Source organism: Microtus pennsylvanicus, chromosome 11 (genome assembly GCF_037038515.1).
Source record: "Microtus pennsylvanicus isolate mMicPen1 chromosome 11, mMicPen1.hap1, whole genome shotgun sequence".
NCBI lineage: Eukaryota > Metazoa > Chordata > Mammalia > Rodentia > Cricetidae > Microtus > Microtus pennsylvanicus.
Genome location: NC_134589.1, coordinates 36,095,695 through 36,123,305, shown reverse-complemented (window position 1 = coordinate 36,123,305; position 27,611 = coordinate 36,095,695). Strand labels below are relative to the sequence as shown.

At 41.5% G+C, this 27,611-nt stretch overlaps 1 protein-coding gene across 10 annotated transcripts in view; it reads left to right on the top strand.

The window, feature by feature from the left end:
• Bcas3 (BCAS3 microtubule associated cell migration factor) overlaps positions 1–27,611 on the top strand; it is a 499,936-nt gene that overhangs the window by 98,689 nt on the left and 373,636 nt on the right. For all 10 annotated transcript variants that reach the window (XM_075991231.1, XM_075991234.1, XM_075991235.1 and 7 more), the window contains exons 8-11: positions 4,590–4,697; positions 11,736–11,812; positions 20,214–20,290; positions 24,527–24,610. In XM_075991231.1, coding sequence (XP_075847346.1) covers positions 4,590–4,697; positions 11,736–11,812; positions 20,214–20,290; positions 24,527–24,610 — 346 coding nt within the window. The remainder of the gene's footprint in view (positions 1–4,589; positions 4,698–11,735; positions 11,813–20,213; positions 20,291–24,526; positions 24,611–27,611) is intronic.

The window sequence follows — 27,611 nt, the reverse complement described above, 5'->3', positions numbered from 1 at the left end:
AGTTCTCCCATACATCCATTGTGTTTCCCAGGCCTGGTGTGGGTGCCACTTCTGAGTGCTGCCTTTGATGAGGGGCAGGAACAGCTCTCCCTGCTGCCTCATGTTCAGATGTTCAGTCTCTCAACTGTGGGCTCCTATAAAATAACAACAAAAAAATAATCCCTACACTTTGTTCCTTCAAGAGGGAGGAACGTAAGTACAGTCACAGTCTGAACAAAGCAAAACCATAACGGAAGAGTGTAAATCACTCTGTCTCATTCCATGGAAGTTACTTACGATCTAGACTCCTGCAGAAGGGCTGGGCCACGTCTCTGGATCCGCCCCCTGCAGCGCACAGCTTGCCTTCTAGTCTCAGGCATGATGCCCACTGGACTGGCTTCTCAAAAGCACTGGGAGCTCTTGCTGAAACCCTGCTTTCCTTTCACCTGTTGCCTTTCCTGGGCCTTGTTCAGGGACTCCAGTGCTCCCCCACAGTGCCACGCCTCAGCCGCTCAGTGTGCCGACTCCCAGTGCAGTGATGCTGGCCTCTTTTCAGTCACCACTGATCTACACTCCACCCACCGCATCCGTCATCCCAGTAAAGCATCGTTTGACTTTAGTGACTCTGGTCTCTTATTAATCACAGCTGCCTGCTCAGCCTGAGCTGACCAGAACCACAGATTCTGCGCACTAATGATCCATTGGAGTCTTTGCTTGCCTCTGAAACTTCCCGTGCCAGGCCTCGATCATCTGCTCTCAACACACTCATTTTCTAAGCTCCTACAGAGCAGCCCTCTGAGCTATCAACATTCAATGACTTTTCTTGCCCAAAGTGCCAGAGACCTTCCACAGTCCTCCCCAAAACACACGGTCAGGTCTGTTATAGCAATGCCCCACAATCCCGGCATCAATTTCTGTCGTAGTTCACCACCATGATCAAAAGCAACCTCGGGAGGATAGGGTTCATTTGGCCTACACTTCTCCATGGTACTCACTGAAGTAAGTAAGGAACTCAAGCAGGCAGGAACCCGGAGACAGGAACTGTTATTGAAGCTATGGAGGAGTGCTGCTTGCTGGCCTTCTCCTCATGCCTACTCAACCTGCTTTCTTCTGGAATGCAGGGTTACCAACCCAGAGTCACGCTACCCACAGTGGGCTGGGCCCTTCTTTGTCTATCATTAATTGAGAAAATGCTGTACAGGTTGCCTACAGCCCAGTCCCAAAGAGGCATTTTCTCAATTGGGGGTCCCGCCTCTCAGATGACTCTAGACTGTCAGGTTGACATAAAATTAGCCAGCACTGGAGGCTATAGTGGAAATGCCTAGTTAGTGAGTGCATGAAGGAAAGTCTAAGGGGAATGAGCTGGCAGGGTTTTGAAATTGGTTCTGGATTTGAGAATTAGGCCAGAGTTTATGATATTTAGTGTAATTTTTAACTATGGATTCATTTAAATGATAATGGTGGTTTCCTGGTCCTGCTTATCTTCTGTAGTCATTAAATTTCCACGTTCTCTCATCCTGGAATCCATGTTGTTTTGTGGTTTACAATTGCTTTTAAAGAGCTTTTTCATTAAAAGGAAAAAAAAAAGCCTTGATCTTTAAATAGTTGTAATCAACGTTTCTCACTGAAGTGAGTTGACTATATAAATTCCATTCCTTTGGCTATTATAATACATGAAAATTGGGAATTTCCCTATAAAATATTAATAGCTTCCTTTGTGGATATGAGTCAGGTGTACAGCTAACAGATTTTTTAGATAAAAGTTCTCAACACACTTGCTTTGTAACTTATTATAAAATACCTCACTTATTTGAGTGCTAGGTCAGTTGAGCTGAATTACACCCATTTCTCTATTGGAGACAGAAGTTACAAACTTCATTTATTGTTTATTTTCATGCAGGTGTGTAAAAAGGACGCCGCTGCTTTGGCCTTATTTCGAGGTTTCTTACCCTCGTTTACTCAGTTTTTCTTTTTCCTACGTCAGTCTATTACTCGCAGTGAACTCCTTGGGTTTCAAAATTTCTAGTAGGATTTTTCTGTTTTAAAGAATCAGGTTCATCTTGATGTGAGGTCACAGCTCTGTTTCAGTGGCAAACACATAAGTAGCTATGCTGGTCTGTCTGAGCTTTGGAGAACCCAAAAACAGCTGTCTGACTTTCTTACGGCATTGTGTTCTGTGCCGCACAGTACAAAGCAAAGCTTTCTCTTTGCTGCTTGAGCACAATCAAGACTGTCTTCGTGTGTTCTGCACAGATAGACAAGGCTTTTCAAAAGAGAGACTGCTGAGCATGCCCGGCAAGCTCTTGGTCACATCATGAATGTGCATCAGCGAAAACTCTGATTTTAAAGGATTACTGCTTTGGACTAATGGTTAGGTGTTTTCCTCCGTCCGTTTATCTGTTAGTTCAGTTCGCACTGAAGCGAGTCTTCATGGCGTTTTCCTCCTCTGTGAGGATTTTGGAAAAGGGATTCTGTCACCTAGTGCTGCCGCCGCCAGGGGCATGTCACTGGAAATGACACTGTTCCCCTTCTGTTGTGTTTCATTGGCTTCTAAATTGTCCTCTGATCAAGCCGTAGATCAGATCTATTTCCAGTGTAATATTTGCATTTCAAGACTTTAGAAAATTTTATCCCATCTTCAGTACATGCAGAGCAACATCTCCCCGTGTCATGATAGGACAGCCTTTCTCCAGTACTTGCTGTGCCCCGTCCACTATGTACTCTCGTCCCTGTGTTGCAGCCTCCGGCCTTTGCTCGGCAGTTTATTTTTACACAGAGAAGGGGCCACTAAGTTGTGAGATCTTTACTTTTTTTTATTACATTAAAAGCTAGCATATTTGTTTTTAAATTTTAATTATATTTGTGTATTTATGTGTGCATAATTAGCATTTGGGTTTCTTGGGGCATAAGGTATATGTAGGTGGAAGTCAGAGACAACGTGAGAGATGGGTTTTTTTTTTTTTTTTTGGTTTTTCGAGACAGGGTTTCTCTGTGGTTTTGGAGCCTGTCCTGGAACTAGTTCTTGTAGACCAGGCTGGTCTCGAACTCACAGAGATCCGCCTGCCTCTGCCTCCCGAGTGCTGGGATTAAAGGCGTGCGCCACCACCGCTGGGCGAGAGGTGGTTTTCTTTCACTTTCTGCATCCCGGGGATGGAGTTCAGGTGCCCTTTGCTTGCCGGGCCTTGCTTCACTCTCAACGGTTGTGTTCGGGGTGGTGGATGCTGCAGAATGCTTGTGAAGGTCAGAGGACAACTTGAGATGCAGGTATTTCCCAGTATTTCCTGCTTCAGAACAGGCTGCAGACAATGTAGACAGAATAGCTGGCTGGTACCTTTTCAGACTTTGGCACTTTTCCAGTTAATTTTAAAATACAGCAAAGACTATCAAAATTTGGTAACAATGAACTGGCCAGAAAACTATATGTTCTTGTGCACTAGGCGTCTTTTCATGTTTGAGATGGCTGGCCTGGACCTCCTTATATACGCTAGAGTGAGTGTGGGCTACACATATGCACTCACCTGACTTCTGCAGTTCAGGTTTCATTTATTATTATTATTTTTGTATTGTGAAATGAATCTTTGAAGACTTCTGTGTGTGTTTAATCTAATATTTTTCATTTTCCTTCATATACAAAGCTCTGGTGATAAATATATATATCCCTGTGTCTAGTGACCTTGATAATCCTTGTATCAACCACAACAGTTTCTAGTGCCCAGGGACATTATATGCGTTTCCTCCTCACACTGTTGAGCTTTGTATACACACAACCAGGTTTTAAATAAAGGAAGCTTTCTTTCCCATAACTGTTTGCATTTATGCATAGACCCAACCTGCCTTGGAAAACTGAGGTTTTCACTTTCTGCTTAATATTACCATCACATTTCCAGTATTTGACATTTATATGCATTATCTATTCATTTGGAAGTCACTTTAATTTTTTTTAAAAAAATATATTTATTTTTATTTTATCGGTGTTCTGCTTGTTGGTATGTCCTTGTGAGGGTGTTGGATTCTGGAGTTTCAGACAGTTGTGAGCTGCCATGTGGGTGCTAGGAGGTGAACTCAGGCCCTCTGAAAGGGCACTTGATGGTCTTATCTGCTGAGCCATCTCTTCAGGCCCTCATTTCAATCCTTTAATCAGATTAAAGAAGTATTTCTTACAATGAACATGTTATTAATTTGTATACAAATTAACAATCTTCTCCATACTATTGATTCTACCCCATTCCCTGGCCTCGAACTCACAGAGATCTGCCCGCCTCTGCCTCCTGTGTGCCGGGCCTGATCCTACATTTTAAAAAAATGATTAGCCTGGGATGGTAAATTTTGAATTTCTTTTTGTTTTGTTGTTGTTGTTGTTTGTTTTTTGTTTCTTTTTTCAAGACAGGGTTTGTCTCTGTAACTTTGGAGCCTGCCCTGGAACTCATTCTGTAGACCAGGCTGCCCTCCATCCAACTCACTGAGATCCCCCTGTCTCTGCCTCCCAAGTGCTGGGATTAAAGGCAGGTGCCACCACTGCCCGGCTTGAATGAATTTCTTAATGCCATGTGCTAAGAAAATTTTTGGTGTGCTGTCTTTTCTCGTTTCTAAAAGTAATGTTTGTCTTTTAGTACAACACCACCGTACTGCTGTGTGGACCTGTACTCGCTTCGTACCGGGGAAATGGTAAAGTCCATTCAGTTCAAAACGCCCATTTATGATCTCCATTGCAATAAGCGGTGAGTATTTTCATATATTTATGTTCTACCAATTTTGTGATTTCAAGTCATTGAAAAAAGTTTGAATTTCTTTCCAGTGCAACAGTTAAGATTTCACATTGAATATTTTCCAACCTCCTGACCTAACCTTGAGTTTTCAGTGTGGTAAGATATGAATGGAATTTGCATAACAAAATGGAGGCTCACAGGCAGTGTCTGTGTGAACACAGGAAGGTCAAGTATTGGAGCGGTGTTTGTCTCTTTGTATTCAGTGCTGGGCGTCAAACCTGGCTCGTTGCATATGTTGCTTGGCAAGCATCTGACCATTAAACTTAAACCAGAGCCCCTGAGTGTTATTCTGGAATAATACTTGGTTGGAGGACTTTACTAGGCTGCTCCCACCCTCTAATTTTACTTTGTTTTGATGCAAAGTCTTGACTTTTCACAACAGAGTTGAAAACAGGGATTAATTAGATCCATTTTCCTTCATGCAGGGAGAAATTTAAATGTAGATTAAGCTACATGAATTCTAATGATAATGACATTAACCACAGGCTCTTAGAGAAGAGAGAGTCTTGGGAATTTAGTCGGTGTATCACTTTGCTTTTATAGGAGAGAAATATGAATTTTTAGGATGAGAAAATATCTTGATGGAGTCTTAGATACAAGGTGTAAATCTTCTGCCTCCAAGAGCAAACGCATGAGGCAGGCAAGTGGCTCTATGAGCAGAAGCTTCTGCTGTGGGAGCGTCGGGACTCAATTCAAATCCCAGTCCCACGGGAAGTGTTGCCGGTGTCTGTGACCCCAGAACTCCTAAGGCGAGAGGGGAGGCAGAGCCAGAAGATCCCAGAAACTCAGGGCAGCTAGCCTGGCAAACATGGTGCCTCTAATGAGGTGGGATATGAGGAAGGCCATCTGAGATTGTCCTCTGATCTCCAAACACATCCTCAACATGTCGTGACGTGTGCCTGCCAACCCATAGTCACACACACACACACACACAATTTAAAAGGGCAGTGCATGAGACATGAGAAATTATTCTTTTGTATGAGAGAGGCCCTAAATTCAATTCTCAGCACTGAAAACAAAAGGACTCTGCACTAGTGGGTATATTCAAATTCAAGAACCAAACCCTGCAAGTTGTAAGAAGCAGAGGAAATTACTTGGTGAACCAGAGCCCGTATACCACATCCGCACACTTCATAGAAGACTGTCTGTGCAGTGTCTGCATCATTGATGATATGGTTTACCCAGAGCGCTGCCCGTCCTCTCCCAAATAGACTCAGTAAAGAGCAACATCGGCACATCCCAAATAGAGACGCCCACATTACACTTCCTGTATATTATAAACTCACAGAAATCCATATAAAGCGGCCTTTTTTTTGGTTTACTTTTCTGAGCTTAAGTTAGAGAGGAAATCAAAATATTGAATATCATTTAAAAATTAAAACCAAAATGTGTAGTCAAGAAAAGTCATAGAAAATCTCCTGGTCACAGCCGGCTGTATCTGAACCCGCCTTTCTTCAGAAAGCACACAGGGCTCTAATAGCAGGGCCCATATCGCCATGGCTGTAGCACGTAAGGATTCAGTAGGGAGTTCTCTAACTGCACGTGGCAAATTTGAGGTCAGCAACAAGTGATCAGGAGCTCTTCTAAGAAGTGGTTGGCGGTTATATGGCGGGGAATGGAAGTGGTGCTGAGACTTGATTGGTATAGGGTAGATTGTAGTAACCTGGGTTCAGAGTTTACCCGGAGAGGACGCACATAGGTTATGGAATGAAAGAATCAGCAGAGGCTGGGGTCCGTGTAGGAACAGATGTTAGTGCAGCAAAGCCACACGTTTCTGTGTGGCAGCAGTGACTCAGAGGATCTACTACTGCACCCCTCAGGTCATTCTGGGCTGGTTCCACTGAGGGCTCTTGACCTGTTGAGGGTGGGCTAGATACCTCAGCTGTCAGACTTGCTGAAGAGCGTTGCTGTACACAGGGGTTCATTCAGGAGCTCTGTGAGTGTCCTGTCATCTGCCCCTGATTTTGCTGATGCGACCCCAGTCTGATGCTCTTAAGGGATGGGAGAGGAAGTGTAGACACTGTTTTTCTGTAATTGGATAATTTAAACAAAGCCACTATCAGCGAGGAAGGGAGCAGAGACCACACGTGCCTATCCTGTTAAGTTAGTAGAGGTGAAGCTAAACCACCTATAGTACAGTTGTCAAATGCACTGAAGAGTTAACCTTCTTGATAATGAAAGATAGATAATTGGAAGCACCAAGCACACCTTCATGGCTGCACTAAGGAAAGTCTCTGTGGACAAGCAAAGTCTCTAATATCTGTTAGTAAAAATATGCAGTTTGCTGGACAGGGGAGCGCATCCATGTAATCCAGAACTTGAGAGATGGAGGCAGGAGGATTAGGAGTCCAAGGACTTCCTCGGCTAAGTAGCCTGCTTGAGGCTTCTCTGTGATACACGACCCAGTCGCATAAAACAAAAAGGGGGCAAGAAATTATGCTGTTTGAAAAAGCAATATCCGAAAGGTTACTGAAACCCCGATATAAGGGGAAGAATATCAGAAATTTAGATTTATCTTACCAATTTCATTAAGAGCATGTTTTCAGGGATGTCCCTAACAGGGACCCTTGATTGAAGGGATCTACAGGAACAGCATGTTGTAGGGGCCGGGACAGTGGTGGGCTCTGTACTGGAGCAGTGCGTCTCTCTGCATCCCACTGTTGCTGTCTAATTTCACTTTTGATTCTTTTTTTTTATTTTTTTTTATTTTTTGAGATGAGGTTTCACTTTCGCCGAACTCCAGGCTTTTGCTCCCTCGCTTGGCTTCCTCCTCTGGAGAGTGAACTGGTTTCCTCTTTCATTGTACCTGCACTTATACATCTTCGGGGGGTTCCTTGGGTTCCATAAACTTTCGTCGTCTTCACCATTACCCTTAGTACTCGTTTTTGGTTCTTGGAATCAAACACATGGCCACCAGATGCCAAGTCCTTAGGGTCCAGACCAAACCTCAAGTTACCCCTGAGCTCAATGTGTAGACCAGGCAAGGCTTGAATACCCTATTCTCCTATGTCTGCCTCCTGATTACCTGGGATTATAAGTCTGGCTCGTGTTCCTAGCTGCCTCCCACATCTTTTCATCCAGATTGTATATCTTCTTCTTCATCTGAGATTCTGAACGCAGGAGCTCCTCTTTGTCCTGCATCGAACACTCTGCTGCCTCTTCTAGTTAACGTTAGTTCCCACGGTGCCGTGACCAAGTCAGTCTTCAGAAATCGTTTGCCACATGTTTGCTTCACACACCTCTTCTTTCTTTTCATTGCTTATAGACTTGATTATTTTCACAGTGCCCGCTTGCCCTCGGTTCTTACCCGTTGTCTTTTATCTCTACTGTTTCAATGTCTGCATTCCCCCAGGTAGACCTACTTTTATTACAGTGCCACCTTTCTAAATTCTCCAGTGACTTCTGCCTGTGACCAAAGGCAAAAAAGTGTCACATCCTCACGTGCTCCCTCTTCACCTGACCTTATCTCCTAAGAGTTTCCTTCCTTGCCACGTGTATGGTTTCTTGGAGAGCTGAAACTTCTCTTACCCTGAGCTGTTTTTTGTTTTGTTTTGTTTTTTCGAGACAGGGTTTTTCTGTAGTTTTGGAGCCTGTCCTGGAACTAGCTCTTTTGACCAGGCTGGTCTCGAACTCACAGAGATCCGCCTGCCTCTGCCTCCCGAGTGCTGGGATTAAAGGCGTGCGCCACCACCACCCGGCCTCCATTCTTCACATTAATAGTTGATCATTGTTTTTACTTGAAATCAGTAACATTTACATAAGTAAATATTAGCTAGTACAATGGAAAAGATTTCACAATGCACTAGTTAGTATTAGAAGCTATTAAAATCTTAGCAAAGATGCGTAAAAACTGTATTCCCTGAAGTTCTTTAGAGACATGGGTTCCCAGCACTCCCAAGGCTGAGGTAGGGCCTGAATGTTTAAAGGCAGTGTAGGCTACATATAGAGGAAGCATCATCCCCTTTCATCCTAAGAAGTTCTGGATGTGAGAGTGGGTGTGGACAGCACAAAGATAAAATCAAGAACTTATTAATAGGTGTGTCAGCTTTCATGATTTCAGTGTTATTATTTAGTCTCTATTTAATTAAAATCAGCTGTGTATCTGTGCAGCAATTTCTAGTGACAGGGGAAGAAGGCAAGTTGAGCAGCTTGACAGAGCCCTACCTGGACCAGATACTCAAGCCATTTAGGCTTTAAAATTCTTCCTGGTACATATATGACTAGATAGTAATCATTTTACTGGTATGATGTTTTTGTTTTGTTTCTTTTTTCTTTCTTCTTCTTTTTTGTGTGTGTGTGTGTCAGTTTTCTGTGTTCCTTTGGAATCTGTTCTGGAACTTGCTTTGTGGACTAGGCTGGCCTTGAACTCACGGACGTCCATCTTCCTCTGCTGGGATTAAAGGTGTGTACCACCACTGCCTGGCGGTGCTGGTGTGAGTTTAGACGGCCTTTCATTGACACTTGCCCACTAGGTTGTTTTACTGGTTGCAGTCGTTTGTAGCATTAGTATTTCGTCTGTGTGATGTCTGTGGGTGTCCAGTGACTGAGGTGAGAAAGGTGTGAACTCCTTCCTTTTCTATCATCATTCTTGCCATTTTTATTTTTAGCTGTAGATTTTCTTTTATTGTTTTTGTTGGTAGAATGCGTGAATAAGTTGGTGTTTCTTTTGTGTTTTTAGCCAGGGTCTTACTATGGAGTACAGGCCCTGTTCAGACTCCCCTGACACCCTGACTGTTGGGATTACAAGCTTCCCCTCCCCTGCCTCTGTTTTTCATATGTGGGGTGTGTGTGTGTGTGTGTGTGTGTGTGTGTGTGTGTGTGTGTGTGTGAGCGTGTGCATACATGCGTGTGTGTGTTCAGGTGTCCGTGAACATATGCACCCAAGGATGCCTACAGTTGGTGTTGGGAATCATCCACCAGCATCTTTGCACACGGTTAGTTGAGGCAGGGCCGAGCCTAGAACCCCGACCTGGCTAGTCTCAGTAGCAAGCTCCCTCTAGTGATCTTGTCGTCCCCTCCAAAGCTGCAACTACAGAAGGGCTTTGATGTTCGTGTGAGTTCTGGGGATTCAAACTCAGGCCCTTGTGCTCTGCAGCAAGGTCTCTAAATGCCAAGCTAAAAGCCTCCTATCCCCGCCTACTTTTTAGTTATTTTTTAAATGTCAGTGCCCATTTGCTTATTTTGAGTTTCTGTTATTGCTGATGTTTGTTTTCTTATGCTGTGGCTATTTTATGCTATTTTTTGTGACTTGTATTCTGTTAGTGTTTTTCTTTTCGTTACTATCTGTGTTCTGTGTATTCTATTTTCATTTTTCAGCTTTTATTAAGGTACTTTTAAAAGAATTCTTATAATTATTTCTGTTTATATATGTTGACTTATGTATAATTTAACTTGATCATATTGTAGTTTCACCCTTGATTTTATAGTTTTTATTTAAAATATTATGAATGCCCATTGTACAGTTCAACAGCAGTGTATCTGATAGATTGGGCTGGCTTTGCACTGTATCCAGCACAGAAATGATTTTCTAAAGTGAATTTCAGAGAGGGAAGTGAACACTCAAGTCCTGAATACCCTTTAGCACACAGAATTCAGAACTCTTTATTTGGCTCTGGTAATTATGTATTTGTGTCTCTCTGTTTGTCTTCGTGTATATTTTGTTGCTGATTTTCTTCATATAGAATGTTACTATATTTATGGTTTGTTATTGTCTCAAGCTATTGATCCTCCTCTCTCAGTCTTCTGAATGGCTGGGATCACAGGCATGCTTCTCCATACCTGGGGAAGCGTCTACAGACTCAACAACAGGCTGTATTTCCTTTTTGTGTGCTTCGTTATTTGATTTTTTTTAAATGGTGGATATTATGTGTAAGGGAGCAGTAGAGATGCTGGTACTTTCTGTGCTGGGAGTGTGAGGAATTGAAAGATGGGAGATGATTTGGGTCATCCTTTAATGCTAGGATACAAATTAAATTTGCTGTTGAGTGTGAAGTGCTGTGTCCTTGTGGGGAGACTGTCTCTGGCTCTAATGTGCAGAGTGTACACAAAGCAGTCAACACATCACTTACTTAGTAACAGAAGAAAGTGTATCCAAGGATGGGCGTTCTCAACAGACAGACTGAATAATAATAGCAATAGCATAATAGAAGTAGTAATAGTATTTAGAATCCTTCTGCTTCAGCAAATGAAAGTTTTCTGCATTTTAAGACTCATTTGCTGTGGGATGTGTTTTACATAATAAATCTTACTCTTCCCCACCAGTTTTTTAGCATGAGTTAGTTAGATTTACCTGTTAAAATTTCAAAAAAATTACGTGAATTATGTAGTAATAAGAACGATGTTTTATTGAAATAGTCATTAAATGTGGGATTTGTTATTCTAGAAGAAATAGTCAATTGTAATTCAGTATTTGGAATGTGTTATAGTAATTTCACTTTAGAACATTAAAATCATAGCTTAATTATACAATCTGTAAATTCTTAATTATTCCCCTGGTTATTTGTAAATTTTGTTTTCTAAATTGTTGTTTATAGAGATTGTTACTAATATTAATATATCAACTCTTAAGAAATGGCACATGCTGTGTGGCAATCTTTTCAGATGTTGTTGGGTGTGCTGAGAAATTCTGCAACCTTTTTAAGTGATAGATTATACAAAGTCATTTATATTTAATTGTGACTTTAAATAGCATTGAACACCACATTTAGTAAGTAGCCCACTGGTTAATATTATCCATTCTTAGTGTTGTTTGTTTAATCAGAATATGAAAGTGAAACTGTTCAGAGCCCAGTAATAGCTCTAAAATTTGTCACTTGGTTTGTGTGAAAGATTTCATTGTTTTTATTCTCCAGATTTTTGGAGTCAGATATTTCTACCCTATGTATTAGAAATGTTTTATTTTAAAAGTATGATTTTAATTATTTATAATTCAATTCATAGAATTTCTCATTCACTCACGTTTCCATTCTGGTTTTTCCCCTCTAATTTTAGGATCCTCGTCGTAGTCTTGCAGGAGAAAATCGCTGCCTTTGATAGCTGTACTTTCACAAAAAAATTTTTTGTCACAAGTATGTACCAAATCATTTTACTTCCTATCTGTGCGTTTGTGTTTCTGTTGCTGACTGGATGCTGTCAGCAGTGGGTTTCAGCCATGGTGTCTGCCTGTGATTCTCATGGGCGCCATTACTTTGTAGCTTCTAATCTTAGAAGGAATTTTACCATGCCAAAGCACTTTCCTCATATTTTTGTATATAGCGTAAGATTTCTTTATATCCTCATATTGAGGCCCCTCCCTGTTTCCCGTAGCTGTTTTTGAGGCAGATCATTTAGCATGTCATCTGTAGGTCCAGAGGTGATTGCCTTGTGCTCTGTGAAGGAATTTAAACTTGGGGGGCTGTTTACCCCTTCCTTTGCCTCCCCCGCCCATCATTTCACGGCTGTCAGGAGCTCTCTAGCTACAACCGGTGCTCAAACACAAACTCAGTGCTAGGTTTTGTAGAGAGGCAGAGGATTCGGGTAGGAGGAGAAGTGAACGGGAGTTAATTAACTTTAAGGAACTGGAATGTGCAGCCTGGCAAGCCGAGTTGTGAAGGACAGAGACGGTCTGGAAATGCCGGCAGGGATCAGTGAGCTGTTCAAAATGCCTGTCATTCTGGGACACAGAATGACTTTTAAATTTTATTTTTCCTGCAGCCTAGTAAAATAATAGTTCCCCCCACATTGTTCTCCCTTTTTTTAGTTCACCAAAGAGTCTGATATATATTATAGAAATAGCTTAGTGGGTTTCTATTTTGAAAGGAAGACATGAAATACAGTCTGGAGTACACAGGCTTTTACTGAGTAGCTGCCCCATATTGAGCCTCAGGTAGTATCATGTAGGTATTGTTTCTTTCCTGTAAGGGCAAGTTCTTTGTTCTATCTGCATTGGGTATTAGAGATCATTATCTGCACCCTATACTCCACATCATACTATATAATACAGTTCAGTATGGTTCATGTTTCACCATTGTGGAGCATGAAGAATTGTAAGTCTAGCCCATCCCTCCAAGCCCTTAATCCTTTTCTCTGAGTTGTTCCCCCTTATGCTCAGTCGTCACCTTGTTCATGCATCTGCAGTGGGAGCAGGCAGGCAGCAGAGGCGCCTGGATTCCTGCGTGGTGCACATGAGTTAGAGCACAGTGGGACACCGCGGCCGCAGCCGGGCCTTTCCTGTAGATTTCTCATTCCTTTTCAGCGGTTGTTTTTAGTTTTGTTGTTTTTAAATTTTTCTTGTTATTTGATATTGATTACAAATAAGGTGTGAAGGCCTCTTCAGTACTAAGTGTCTCTGTTGTGACCCCATTTTTTGTTTGTTTGTTTTGATTTTTGAGACAGGGTTTCTCTGTGTAACTGTTTTTGGAACTAGCTCTGTAGATCAGGCTGACCTCAAACTTAGAGAGATCCTCCTGCCTCTGGCTCCAGAGTGCTGGGATTAAAGGTGTGTGCCACCACAACCAGGCAATGGTTTTTTTTAGGTTTTTATTATGCACACAGTGTTCTGCTTAAATGTATGCTTGCACACCAGAAGAGAACACCATAATCTCATTATAGATGGTTGTGAGCCACCATGTGGTTGCTGGGAATTGAACCCAGGACCTCTGGAAGAGCAGCCAGTGCTCTTAACCTCTGAGCCTTCTCTCCAGCCCTGTTGTAACCCCATTTAACTTTATTCTGGAGCATGTATTCCTTGGTAGTTACTTCTGTATCAATTTAATTGCTCAGAACATTGAAATGGGGTGGTGGAGACAAACATCATTGGTTTTCTTTTAAAGTCCTATTTATTTAAAGATTTTGTATGTATATGTGAAGGTGCACTCAGATGCAGGAAGAGGTCTTGGTGCCCTGGAACTGGAATTACAGGCACTTTCCTAGCATGAGTGGCGGGAACCAAAGCTGCTACCCCATAAGGAACGTTAAATGGTGAACCATCTCTTCTGTCCCCCATTGTTTTTGTTTTGTCTCCTGAGTGCTGAGATTAAAGTTGTTTGCTACCACTGCCCTGCTCCCTCATTGTCTTTAAAAATTATTTTTTACTACTGTTTGTATCTTGTCGATACATAGGGTGTGGCATCTGCGTGCTGGTTGGAGAACAACTTTCAGCAGATGCTCCTCTCCCTCCACGTTTCCGTGGGCTTTAGAGCTTATACTAGGGTTTGCAGGCTTGTATGGCAAGCACTTTATTATGAACCATCTTTGTGATCCATTATCTGATGGGTGGAGTGTGTGTAAATGGAAATTATGTTTGGAAATTTGCATATTAAATGATTTTTATCAGTAGTTAATATTTTTCTCATAAGTAGTAAATGGCATTAAAGTACATAGAAGCTTCTAATTTTATGACATTGGTATTACAATTGAAAATTCACAATTTTCATTATTTATGAAAAATACAAATTATTATCCTTTGCTAGTTAGTAACAGTTTTAATGTAATGATGAAGCTAGAGTTGGTGACTTGCACATTAGACTTCAGAGAAATTTCTTTTTCCGTGCTCTGTCCCCTTCCCTCTTGCCCTTCCCTTCCCTTTTCCTTCTGTCTTGCCCTGGCTCTTCTTTTTTAACAGTCTTTCTCATTTTAACCCGCGATGGTGTTAAAATTGCCACCCTTCTGCCTCAGCCTGAGTGCTAGGGTAATATTACGGGGAGGAGGGAGAGATGGTGTCTCCCTGTCATTCCCCATCTCCCCCCTCCCCATGATCACGTCTCTCTATGGAACATCGTTATTGTATATTCCTAAATACTTAACCATGAGTTTCTGGACCCACTGAATAGTTGAAGCCATTGTCCTCCAGTCTTAGTGTCTCTTGTCCTTTGTGAATTGTTCACGAGAGGAGGAACAGTTCAAGTGTCACCGTGTTTCTGTCTTTTTAAGTGCCATGCAGACTGCTCGCTAAGCCATCATTGTCTTGTAGTCTGTCACAAGGGGCTTCTCACATACTCTCATAGACTTGGGATTCCTCAAAGCCTCCATTAGTAGAGATTGCATAATATATAAAATATAATGGTGTGTTTTATTTCATGCTTGACAGCTATGTAGAAGGATAAGACCGGAGGATTACAAGTTCAAGTCATATGTGGGCAACTGAGTGAGCAACTTTTACAATAAAAAGTGAACAGAGGCTGTACACACACACACACACACACACACACACACACACACACACACACACACACACACACGTTCAGTCTGTGTGAGCCTCTGACTCAATACCTAGCATTGAAAAACAAGTAAAAAAAATCCAAACCCCCAATTAACCAATCAACCAAAAAGTCAGTAAAGGGTTTAGAGCAACAACAAAACCCTGTGATTTCTAACGACTTTTGTGGTTTTTTGCTCCAGTGTTGTTGATCTTCATTAATAAATGCTTTCTTGTCCTAGTGACAGGTCTCATTTCATACTCCACTCGGAAGTATCTTTCTCAGGAGTAGGTACTTGATTTGTTCACTCTAGGGATTGAGTTTGAAGTTGGGACCAATGATACTCATCAAGAATCGGAATCCTTGAATTACTGCTTTACTCAAGGGATTGAAGACATGATCCAGGCCTATTGACTTCCACCTGAAATCCTAGCACTTTGAATGCTGGAATAAGATGGTTGCTGTGAATTTGAAGCCTGGTTTGCATAGTGTGTTCCAGAACAGACTTAGCTCTACAGCGAGACTCTATCTCAAACAAAGCAGACATAACAAAACTTAAAACAGCACCAAATTTGGTGTCAAGTGTCAAATTCTGCCACAGTACTTGACATACTGTGCCAATGTGTTAATGGGGGATTTTTTTTTTCAGTTTTGCACCATCCAAATTCTTCAGCTAATTTCTTTAGCTGTATTCAAAGTTGATACGGTTCTCATGTATTTTTCTGTCTTTGGATTTCTTACAGAGGTTGACTGAGGAGCGGGGACACTGACACTATGATGTCTTCTGTGGCAGCTCGCGTACCCGCGTGGCATGTGCCCTGTCTCTGTTTAGTCACACCCAGTGGGGTTGTTTGTTTGTAGCCCAGGCTAGCCTCGTCCTGTAGCTCAGGATGTCATTGAACTCCTTATCCACATGCCTCCATCTCTGGAGTGCCTGTAATGCCTGGTTTCTGTAGTACTGATTGGGTCTATAGTTGGCATGGGCTAAGCAAGCTCTTTACCAGCTCAGCTGCGCCCAGCCTGGTACCCAGTTCTGAAAGAAGTAGGATCATGCCCTGTGTAGATTGCCACCTAATGAGGGTGTCGTTTTGATCATGCAGACATTTAACTTCTGAGGTAGAATGGGAAGCTGTTGCATAATGCATCCCTAGCTGAAGGCCCCCTTATGTGTGAATACAATGAAGTATTGTAAAATGAGTAGAGCCTGCTGTGCCCATCAGAGCAGGCGTCCTGGGGATTTGTGCCAAAGAGTGGATGGAACAGGTAAAGGGAGCTGATAGAGGGCTGTTAACAGAATGCACCCAATAGGACCAGAAAGGGGACACCTTTGTGTTTGGATGTACAGAAAGTTGGTCTTGAGCAGCTGTCCGATGTGGAAATTCAAAACTCAGGTATGAGTAGGAAAACAAAAGACAAAGACTGATAGATGTCATTAGCAGTCATTTTAGGGATCCTTTGAAGTTGAAAGGCAGATACAGAATCTCCAGAGAGACCCGAGCTCTGATAAACAGGCTCTGTGCATCTGCCTGTGTTTCAGTTTGAGAAGGAAAGTTATTTGGTGCAATCCTAATGTTATTAGTGCTAGAATGTCTGTTCTTTGTTTATGTTAATGATGAACAACACATGGAACACATGGAAATGAGTTTAAAGTAGCTTTAAAATGCAAAGTTAAAATTTTGGGTAAGAACTGCTTTGCTTGCTTGCTGCTTTTTTTTTTCTTCTTCATATTTTGGGAAAGCAGTGCCTTGGTGTCTATCCAGGCTGGCTTGGAATGACCACTCCCACATGTTTGTAATATGCAGCAGAAAGGGTTGGAGTCCTGTCATCTAGGTCGGTTTGGCTGTTAAATTTACTGCCACGACTTTGGATTTTTCACAAGGTAAAGAGGGCTGCTCTGGTGTCTCCTGGTGCTGGGCAGAAAAGTCTGCATGTATGTACATGTGCAGTGAACCAAACCGTGACTCTTGCTTCCTGCATATGATTCCCACCACCTTTTGATACATTGTGCTGAAATTTGTATGTTTCATATACATGCAAAGTGAACAAAAAATAATGTGCAGAGATCCTCACCGCTCTTAGATAAGTGTGCATCCTTCTGGGTCGTGTTCAGGTTTTCTTACTCTCGTCTAACCTGTGATCTTTGTGACTCGTGTCTAACAGAACATAGGGTAGCATTCCACCCGGTTTGGAGTCTTCATTATTCCTCCACCTCTCGACCTCTGTATGCTGTCCTGCCTAATTCTTTCTGTCCCTCCTTTCGTCTGTCTAGCCTTCCCTCCCTCAATCCCTTCTTCTTCTTCTTCTTCTTTTTTTTTTTTGAATTCTGGATTTTCTATAGCCCAGGCTGAAGTTCTTACCGTCCTGCCTCAGTGTCCCAAGAATGGATTATAGACATGCATCACCACACATACTCTTCAGGTCTTATTTATTTCTTATGTAATGACCCTAAATTTTATGATCATTAGACATGTGTATGTTAATTGGTTAACAGATAATACTTTATGTATCCTTCTGGAATGTGTGTTGACGCTTTTATGAAACCAAATCCACATTTTAGTTTTTATGTGGACGTATTTTCAGTTCTCATGGTTACAAACATTTGGTTGCAAGTTTGTAATTATATGTTTTTTCTTGATGGCTAGTAATACTGATTACTTTTATGTATTTGCCAGTGTATATCTTAGCTCATTTTTAAATTAAAAATATCTTAATATTGAGTGGCTGAAATTTTCTAAAATGGGTCAGTTGTCACTTATGGGTTACAAAGATATTCCTCCATTCTGCTGGTTGTCTTTTTACTTTTCTTAAATACTTTTCTGCCATGTGGGTCCTGAGTGTGGAACCCCAGGTCCTCTGTAAGACCAGCAAATGCTCTTAACCACCAAACCATCTCTCCAGCTTTTCTTTTCATTTTGATGATGTCCTTCTGAAAACCTCTTTTCAGCTAAAACTATGCATTATCAACGTAAGAAACTGTTTTACCAACTCTGAGGCGGTGAACAGCCCCGCATCTACTTTACTTTGTTTTTGTTTTTGTTGTTGGTTGTTTTTTTTTTTTTTTTCAAGACCACGTTTCCCTGTGTGGCTCTGACCACCCTAGAACTCCCTCTGTAGTTAGACTAGGCTGGCCTTGAACTCACAGATCCACCTGCCTTTGTCTTCTTAGTACTGGGGTTAAAGGTGTGTGCTACCATATTTTTCTTTTAAGTATTTTCGTTCTAAACTAACTAAAATGGTTTTTAGATTCATTTATTTTACTGTTTTTATGTGTATGAGTGTTTTTCCTCAATGCCCTTGAAGTTCAGAAGAGGGCTTTAGATCCTCTGTAACTGGATTTGCAGAGTTTTGAGGTCCGCCATGTGGATACATGGATTGAGCCCTCATCTTCTACCGTGCCAACTCTCTAGTACTTTGTGTATGTGATGTGAAGCCGGAGTCCAGCATCTTTTACTCTGTGCTCACCTGGGTACCTTTGTTAAAGGTCAGCTGACTGAGGCCATTAGTGGTGTGCCTCGCCTCTAGCCTCTGGCACAGCACATGGGAGGAAGAGGCTGGTCTGATCTTCACAGCCACAGTACTGAGAGTAGTGAAGTCTTAGTTACCTAATGTGCTCAAGTTGTCTGTAGTAGGAACAACCTTATGGCCTGCTGTCAGGCAAAGCTGCTGAACCTTCCTGTTCCTTTAAAATTCTCTACCCATACAGGGAGCTAGGCCAGGCTGACCTCACCTCACTGCAGCCCTGCCCTCAGCCTCCCGAGTATTCAGATTAGCCGCCACACCAAAAGCAATGACATAGGCATTGCTTGGGTCGCTTAGATTCTACCTTCATGGAAATTTGAAAGCCTGAGTTCTGTTAAGGCCCAGTTGCCTCTGCTCACGTTGTTAAGTGGCTGGTAACCATCCCTACACCCCTTCACTTGTTTTTAGAGTTTACCTGGAGATCAGTTAATAATACTTCTACAGTTCGGATGGTGCTGGCTGGCTGACACCAACTTTTAATTCCCGAGATCTTCTTGAGTTCCTAAGAACCTAGAACCACAAAGTAATTTGTCTTTCTGAGGTTGCAATCCCACATGGGAAGAAGATAGGGGCTATTATCTAGTGTCATTCGGACTAGTTATGGGAGCTGACTTGAAGTTAGGGTGTTTAGACTTTGGATTTATTTATTTATTTATTTTGAGATAGTAGTTCTGACTGGTCTCGAGACCACTTTTGGCATGTCCTGTAAGTCCTGCCCCCACCTCCCTTTTTGACCTTTAAAGACAATTCTGGAGATTAGCTACCTCAAATGTGATGTTAAGCATTCAAATGTCTCATTTTAATAGGAGCAATTTCAAATATATAAGTGCTGCATAGTGCATAGAGAGAATTGTACAGTCTTCAGGATGCCCTTGTTCATGTATGCCAGCATACATATGCCTTGAGCAATGACAGCAGGACCACCGTTCCCTAGAGATTCAACAATAAAGAGAACAGAACCATCTTTAACACTGTGTACCCCTAATCAAGAGTATATAAAGTGATAGACAATAAATACATCATAGAACCATTTACTGCTAGTCATAGCTGACACTGGGACCAAGAAGAATGAAATAGAGTGCTAATACAAGCATATAGCATTATCTAGTTTTCCAGAATCTCTCTGCCAAGGTATCCTTTGAACGTTCTTTATGTTTATTGGCCATGTTACTTTGTGTGTTTTTCACCATTGTCATTGCATCATTTTCTTATTCATATGTTCCTGTGTGGTTTTAATTGATCTCTTAACATTAACTTCCTGCACTTACTATATGCTTTCTATCCTCTCCAAAAACTCTTTTTAAATTTATGAACATCAACCTTTAAGTCATTTCCTTCTACCTTCATATTGTTTTCAGGGATCACAGTAAAAATGCTTTTTAGTAAAAAGTGGTTACCAGATCTTTCTGTGTCAGTGGAGCAGAGCTCATACATCAGGAGGGTAAACAAGTAAAAAAAAAAAAAAGGTCATTAAAATAATGAATACTGGACCGGGCATGGTAGCACACACCTTGGATCCCAGCACTCGGGGTAGAGGCAGGCAGATCTCTATGAGATTGAGGCCAGCCGGGTTTACATAGTGAGTTCCAATACAGCCAGGAGTATATAAAAAGACCTTGTCTCAATCTAACCCTAACACTGAACACTGTTATTTGAATTTTATGAGGTTTTGAAAAAAATTAAATGTTTGATTTTTTTGGTTTTTTTTATTAAGAAATAATGCATTAATGAAAAAATTATTAAATTTCTTAATAATGCTCTTTGGAACTTGCAGGCTGTTATCCTTGTCCTGGGCCAAACATGAATCCCATTGCTCTTGGGAGCCGCTGGCTTGCTTATGCAGAAAACAAGGTAAGGCACGGTCCAGACGTAGGTTAGTTATGAGGGAGCAGGTGTGGAAGGACTGTCCCTACTCTGTATTGATGCTCTCTTGTGAATACCACTAGTGTTTTACAAGGTTTTACCTGTGCACCTACTAATCTGACTCTTAAGGATTCGTAGCTGAGTCTGGCGGGTCATACCTCTGATTCTAGCACTTGGGAGGCAGTGGTTGGAGGGTAACCTCAAGGTCTAGGCTAACGTGTGGTGCCCAGTCCAGCCATACATAGTGAGCCCTTACCTCAGAGAGAAAACTCACAGAGTGTCTTAAGCTCAGGCTGGACTTATGTCCCTGTCCTCTTGCATCCACCAAGTGCTGGGACTAGCAGCACATGTCACTGTCCGATAGCTGTCCTTGAACAGCAGCTTTGTAGATTCTTGATGTTCTAGCCTGGCTTCTGCATAGAGCTGCTCACCTAGAGATTGTTTAATATTGATATAAAGCCTGCAGTTCACTGTCACACTGATACTTTCTAAAAGACAACAATATGCAGGGATAATCTTGAAACCCGTCTCTTGCATAGATTGGAGTCACCGGGCATGGGACAATTTTCCTGGCCTTATATGGTCAGCACCTAAACCCTATTGTGCAGCTCCTTGCTGTAATGATTATAGCACACACGGCCTCAGTGGATATGGATATATATCAGTTATTAACTTGGTTCACCAAGATTGCCATAGTATGTAAAAGTTGCTATATATGCCTTTATATCTAAGCATTTTATTTATGTACAGTTCAATGTAAAACATAAATTTTGATTTATGTCATTTAGGACTCTGCCTGTAAATACAGAATAAAATATAAAAAGTATTGTTGGCTTTGAGGATTAGTATTTTTGTTTCATTTTTCTTGGTTACATGGTTATTGTATCTTGAGAATATTATGAAATAGTGCAAAATAGTTCTTGACAAAATCAGGATGTGGTACTTTAAGTACTTGGTGAAGCCACAGAACTCGTAAATCAACTGGCCTCTGGAATGTGCAGAATCAAGACTGGGCTGACGAAAATAATTTTTCTAGACGAAGTCCTTAATTCCTTTTCCAAAAGCCTGTCTACAAAAATTAAGATATTGTGCGTGTTACTGAGTGCTCTATTTACACTTCTTCTTGTCTGCTCTCTTCATTTTCCCATAAAAATTGCTCTTTTCAAACAGTGCAAGAGCCGCACAGTTAAATGGAGTGGCATAATGGTGTCTCCTAATGTTTATATCTGTAATGCATTTCCCGTGAGTGCTGGAGACGTCCGCGGAGAAAGTGTGTAAACCATCCTTTAGCGCCGCCCATTGTATCCCACAAGTGGAAAGCTGTGCATGTGGAGTTGGAGGTTTAATTAGCTACCTGTGTTTGAGAGGAAGCAACTCCCTTGAGAGTTGGATTTTGATATCTGTCTTTGCAGATGTATGTGTCATATGCAGGAACCAAGCAGCCTCATATGCAGAAAGATTTGTAAATGATAGTACTTAGTGAAGTTGGATTAAATTTTGAAGAACACTTTCAGACAGTGTGCTTGATGTGTGTCTATGTGTTTAGTGTTGTGTGTGTGAGTATGAGGGGGCTTATGTTCCTCTTCTGTTGGCTTTGGTCTCATTTTGTGAGGAAGGGTTTCTCACTGAATCTGGAGGTCAGCTGGTGGCCAGCACTTTTCGGTGGTGCTCCTGTCTTGACTCCTCAACGTTCTCTTTCTCAAGAGCGTGTGTGGTCCTGCTGGGCCCTACAAATCCAAATTCAGATTTCTATGGCAGATTCTTGGTTGTTTGGCAGGTGCTCTTACCCACAGAATCATCCTTCCCGCTCCTCTTATCTCTTACTTATTAAAGATTTTGCTTCAGTGTGTCTGTGAGTGTGTGTGCGTGTGTGCGTGCATGTGTGTGTTTGTGTACATGAGTGCCAGTGCCTGAGGAAGCCAGAGCTGTTGGAACCTCCTGGAGCTGTGAGTTCCAGGAGGTTGTGAGTCACTTAATGTGGCTGCTGAGAACAGAACTCGGGTCTTTTGCAAGAGCAGCGTACACCATCTCTCCAGTCTCCTTCCTGTCCTTTCTAAGGGACAGAATCATTAGAAAGTCAGCTTTGGCCTGTCGTGTGATCTTCATACTCAGGTGTGTTTCTTTATAGAACTTCTCAGTGGGAACATGTCACTTACAGAAATGCATGCATATTTGTACACCTGTGTATGCATGTTTGCATGGTGTAGAAATGAGGCGTTCACATTGGTACTTGCACCAAATTTTCTACTGTTTTCATTCATAGTCAGATACCCCTCTCTTTGCGTGGTAGCCTGGGATGTCAGCATCTATTCGTGTGTTCGGTTCCTGTAATTCACAAGTAGTGACAGGATTGCTCGCCTGTACTGCCTAACAGGCAAACCAGACTCATGCCTGCTGTCACTACTGCCTCAGACTCCAGGTGTCCAGTCCGCCTGTCTTCTTGGGGGTGTTCCTTAAGTTCCTTTTAAATAAGATTTCTTAGTGTGTGTATGTGTGTTTGTTTGTATAAATGTACACAAGCATATATGGAGGTTAGAGAACAACTTGGAAGAGTTATTTCTCCCCCTTTACCACGTGTTCTGGATATTGAACTGAGGCTTAGCAGTAAATCCCTGCATCTGCTGAGGTGTTTTGTATTTATTTTTATTTGTTGATCATCTTTGCCTATTGTTCTTCCTCCATTTAGATTAGACTTTCATTTAATGTGTAATTGTGTACATTTTTGTATACATTTGTGTACATTTTGTATTCATATTTTATGTGCCAGTGTACCTAGTACATGCATGTAGTTATTATATTACCTTTTATGAAAGGTAACATAATGTATTTGTTCCTTAATGATCATTTTGCTTAAGAATAATTCCTGGAATTTAGTTCATTCGTATGCTGATTTTGTTTAAAAATGATAATTTTTTATTATAAAAATGATAAAAAATGGAATTTTTTCTATGCTGTTCTTTGACCATATTTTCATGTACAAACTGATTCAATTGTAGTTAAATCAAAATGGTTAAGAGTGATGTTTGTTTTTCCATTTGCCTTTGAATATTTAGTTTTAATTTAATATGAAAACGTTTATTTTTTCTATATAACATTGTGTTTGCTGGCCACAATGCTGCCTTTCTCTGCTTCAGCAGCAGGGGGCAGCAGAGGAATGATTTTCATAATTCTTTGACTTTGTGGTTGAATGAACAAGCCACTCTTTCCATTACCTAAAATAGTTATTTTCCACATTTCATTCTGAGACAAAAAAGTTTGCTGATCAGAAAACTTGAACTCTATTTGTTGTGGCTTTATATATATGGCCTAAAAAATAGCTTGGCTTCAGGGACCAGACTTAAGGTGTTCTAGCCTGCTACATTCATGTAAGTTAGGAAGAAAAGAACTTCATGGTGATCTGTGCCGCAGAGCACAGTTTTAGGTCATCTGAGGTGTGTTTCAAAATTTGTTATTCATTTCACAGGCTTTGAAAACACCTGTTACAACATCATGCTCTTCACAGGCCCTGCTGCTGTCATTTAACTTTAAAAATGTTTTATGAGAATCTTAGTTATGATTTTTTTTTTTTTTTTTGGTAAATGCAAGTGTGTTGTTGCCAGTGAAGGGTTTGGTCCTGAGTTTCTGCTGAGCGAATGAGAATTAAAATCATGATTCACAGTGACGGTTGCAAGTCGCAAGTGCAGTGTCCTCCTGTAGTGGACAGTTAGTGTATGTGCATACGTAGTGTGCGCACACTCTGTCCGCTGTCCCACAGACACAGTGGACATGCAGAGAGGCTAAAATGTTTTGCCCGTTCTTTTAGGTTTCCTTTTATAATCCTTGTAGACAAATTAAGAGGAACAAACATCCAATTTGCTCGTATGTCAAATATTTAATGTTAGGAAGTTATGTGTAAGTCCTTTGATTATGTTTTTTAAATTTATTTGTGGAAAGGTTGCCAGACACGGAATCCTACCATTTCAGAGTTTATGAATTCTTAAAGCCCGTTCATCGTGTAATTAAAACCATAGTTGAGCATTAAACTGCCCGAGTGGCACCAGAAGATTATAAAAAGGGGTAAACGTGTCTCAGCAGGGTTTTAGCTGTTTGGTCTGCAGTGCACTCATGCAAACATTCCCACCCACCACCATTATCATGCGCGGTAAATAGCCGCCGTCTAATAGCGTGTACAGTTAAACAGCTTAATAGAAAATGACTCTGCCGTTCTCTTTTCCCCTTCCCCAGCTGATTCGATGTCATCAGTCGCGTGGTGGAGCCTGTGGAGACAACATTCAGTCTTACACCGCCACAGTCATTAGTGCCGCTAAAGTGAGTACCCAGAAGTTGCGGTTATGCTGAGTGCTGGCCGTGATGCGACGGTCCATTCCACTTCCAGTCACAGTGTAGAGCAAATGGAAGAAGTCAGGATGTTTTGCCATTCTGTGATGTGGAAGTTAATCTTTCAAGGTTAATAGTTCTTTTATTGTGAAGATTGTATGGTTTGCCCTTTCTCCATTAAAAACCTGGATGTATTTCAACTCGCTTCAGGTCTGGTAACTAATTAATACCATATTGCAACAAACTGTGCATGTTTTAAGTGGCGAGTTGGGTTCTTTTTTCTGGATTTGCATCTTCCTATCTACACGAACAAGCTTGTGGGCATCCCTGTGCAGCTTTGAACATTTATGAATCTTCTTGACTTCAAAAGTTCCCCTGACATTCCAAGAGTCTTTCATAGTTAGAGGCCGGCCCCTTGCTGTTTGTCAAGTGACTTCTTCTGTGTGTGCGGGTTAGTTTTGATGATGTCTGGTAAACTTTGTTGATTATAAGGTATTCTTACCACCACCATCCTTTTGAATTGTGAAGTCTACAAGAGAGCAATTCTAATAATAGGGATGACAGAGGAAATCTGAATGACAGCCTGTAATAGAAAGCTCAGCTGCTCAGAGGACAGCAGTCTAAAGTCAGCCACAGAAAGGGAATCAAAGGTCACACTGTTTTATGTTAAATGCGAAAATACTTCAAGATTGTCACAAATGCTTGCATGATGTGTATTAGGATGTGTCCCTGGGCTCACTGAGAGAAGTGTAACACATGGTTCACCCTTGCAGAGCAAGGAAAAGTACTATGTGTTCATGTTTCTCTGTTCCTTGCATATAAAGACAGTGCTTATGCAAACTCCTGAGTGTTCTCTTGTGAGTTCATCTTATTAATTTAACAAAGAGATTCAGCTTTGACGCCTGAACTTAGCTGTCTCATTCATACATGTGAGTCTGGACGGCACGTCACTTTCTGCTTTTGTGTGTTGTTAGGTTCTTCCCCAGGGTCCCGAATTCATTTTCAAAGTGTTTTGTTGTGGGTATATGGAAACAAGGCTAGACTTAAGGACTTCAGAATTACAAGTCTGAACCCCCAACCTTCCCCCACTTCTTATGGGGATATGGGTGTATATTCAGGTCTTTCATGTTTAGGCTCTAAGAAATTATGTTTAACAAGCTATCTTTCCTTACAACTGTAATCCCAACACTTGGGAGGCTGAGGCAGGAGGGTCACTGTAAGTTTAGGCTAATCTTGGGTCCATAATGAGACTCTGGTCAGCCTGAACCACAGAGCATGACACCGAGTACTCCGCTTTGTCTCCCCAGAGAAACTAACTTTATTTTGACTGATTAATTTTCAAAAAGGCATTCATCACTGGTTGGGTGATTAGGCATATAGTATATTCCTGTTCTGTAGCCACAGCTCTTCAAGTTAAATTTTCAGGTACCTCTTTAATTTAAGGATGTATTAAATCCTGAGTTGACTGAAGGCATGAGTATTTTAAAATTTCCTTAAAATATTGTCAAATTATTTAAACATTCCATTTATGTTAATTTTGATTTTTGAGACAGGCTTTCATGTAGTCCCTGCTTGTCTCAAAGTCACTATGGCTGAAGGTGATCGTGAAATTCTAATTCTCCTGCCTCCATCTCCCTGACACAAAGTGACTCTTAATTTATAACCGCTATGTGGATTTTTCTTAACTATAAAGTATTTGAAAGTTGCAGTAATTTCTACTTCAATTGATGATTTTCCTTAATAAGTTACTAGGTAGTATTTGTTGTTAAGTTGCCCTCTCAAGGAATGCAGTAGTTCTAAAATGCATGGTAGCCATGTGGATTACTGTAACTCAGCCCTCTTCCTTTGTCCTGCTACATTGTACTATAGTCACTGGACTTTTTCTGGCCAGAGTGTATTTTTTTTTTCGAGACAAGGTTTCTCTGTATAGCTTTAGCTGTTCTAGAACTCACTCTGTAGACTGGACTGGCCTCAGACTCAGAGAGATCCTCCTGCCTCTGCCTCCCTCATGCTGGCATAAAGGCGTGCACCACCACTGCCCAGCAAGTGAATTAAATTTACTTGAAAAAAATTCTCATAAAAGGGGCTAAGGAGATGGCTTAGTGGAGAAGGTGCTTCCTGTGTGAGCCCAAGGGCTTCTCCACACCCCATGCTTCCTCTAAGAACTGTTGTAACCTTGAGGGCCCTGTGTGTAACTCCAGTGCTGGGGAGTGTGGAGACAGGAGGCCCTGGCACCTTGCTGGTCAGGCATTCTAGCCTAAACAGCTAGCTCTACATTCAAGTGAGAGAGCCCGTTTCAGTCAAAAATAAAGGTGGAGCGCATTAGAGAAAGTCGCCGGTGTCTGTCTCTAGCCTCCACATGGGTATCCTGAGCCCCGCACTCTGCATGCCTCTTACCTACATTCAAAGGAACCCAATGTCCAAAGATAGTTTTAGCGTTCTATCTATTTTTTTCTTTTGGTTTTTTGAGACAGGGTTTCTCTGTAGCTTTGGAGCCTGTCCTGGAACTCCCTTTGTAGACCAGGCTGGACTCGAACTCACAGAGATCCGCCTGCCTCTGCCTCCCGAGTGCTGGGATTAAAGGCGTGCGCCACCACCGCCCGGCAGTGTTCTATCTATAATTTAAGGAAGAGTTATGAGCCAGTGGTGGTGGTATTCGCTTGTTGTCTCAGCTATTTGGTAGGCTGAGATAGGAGGTTCACTTGAACTGAGAAGTTGGAGACTTGCCCGTGCAACATGGTGGTACTACAGCCAGTCTGTTTCTATCTCCGTGTCTCTGAATTGCACAGACACAAATACAAATGTAAATAAAAGAGGATAGAGAATAAGCAATGCAGTATTAAATGCAATAAGAACAGTAAGATTTTGTCTAATTTTGTTTAAATGATGAAGTGTTACTTTAATAAAAATTGATATGACCATGAAAAAATCAAACCGTGTTAGTTCTGGCAACTGGTAGGCAAAAATAATAGGAAACACAAACACTCTATAG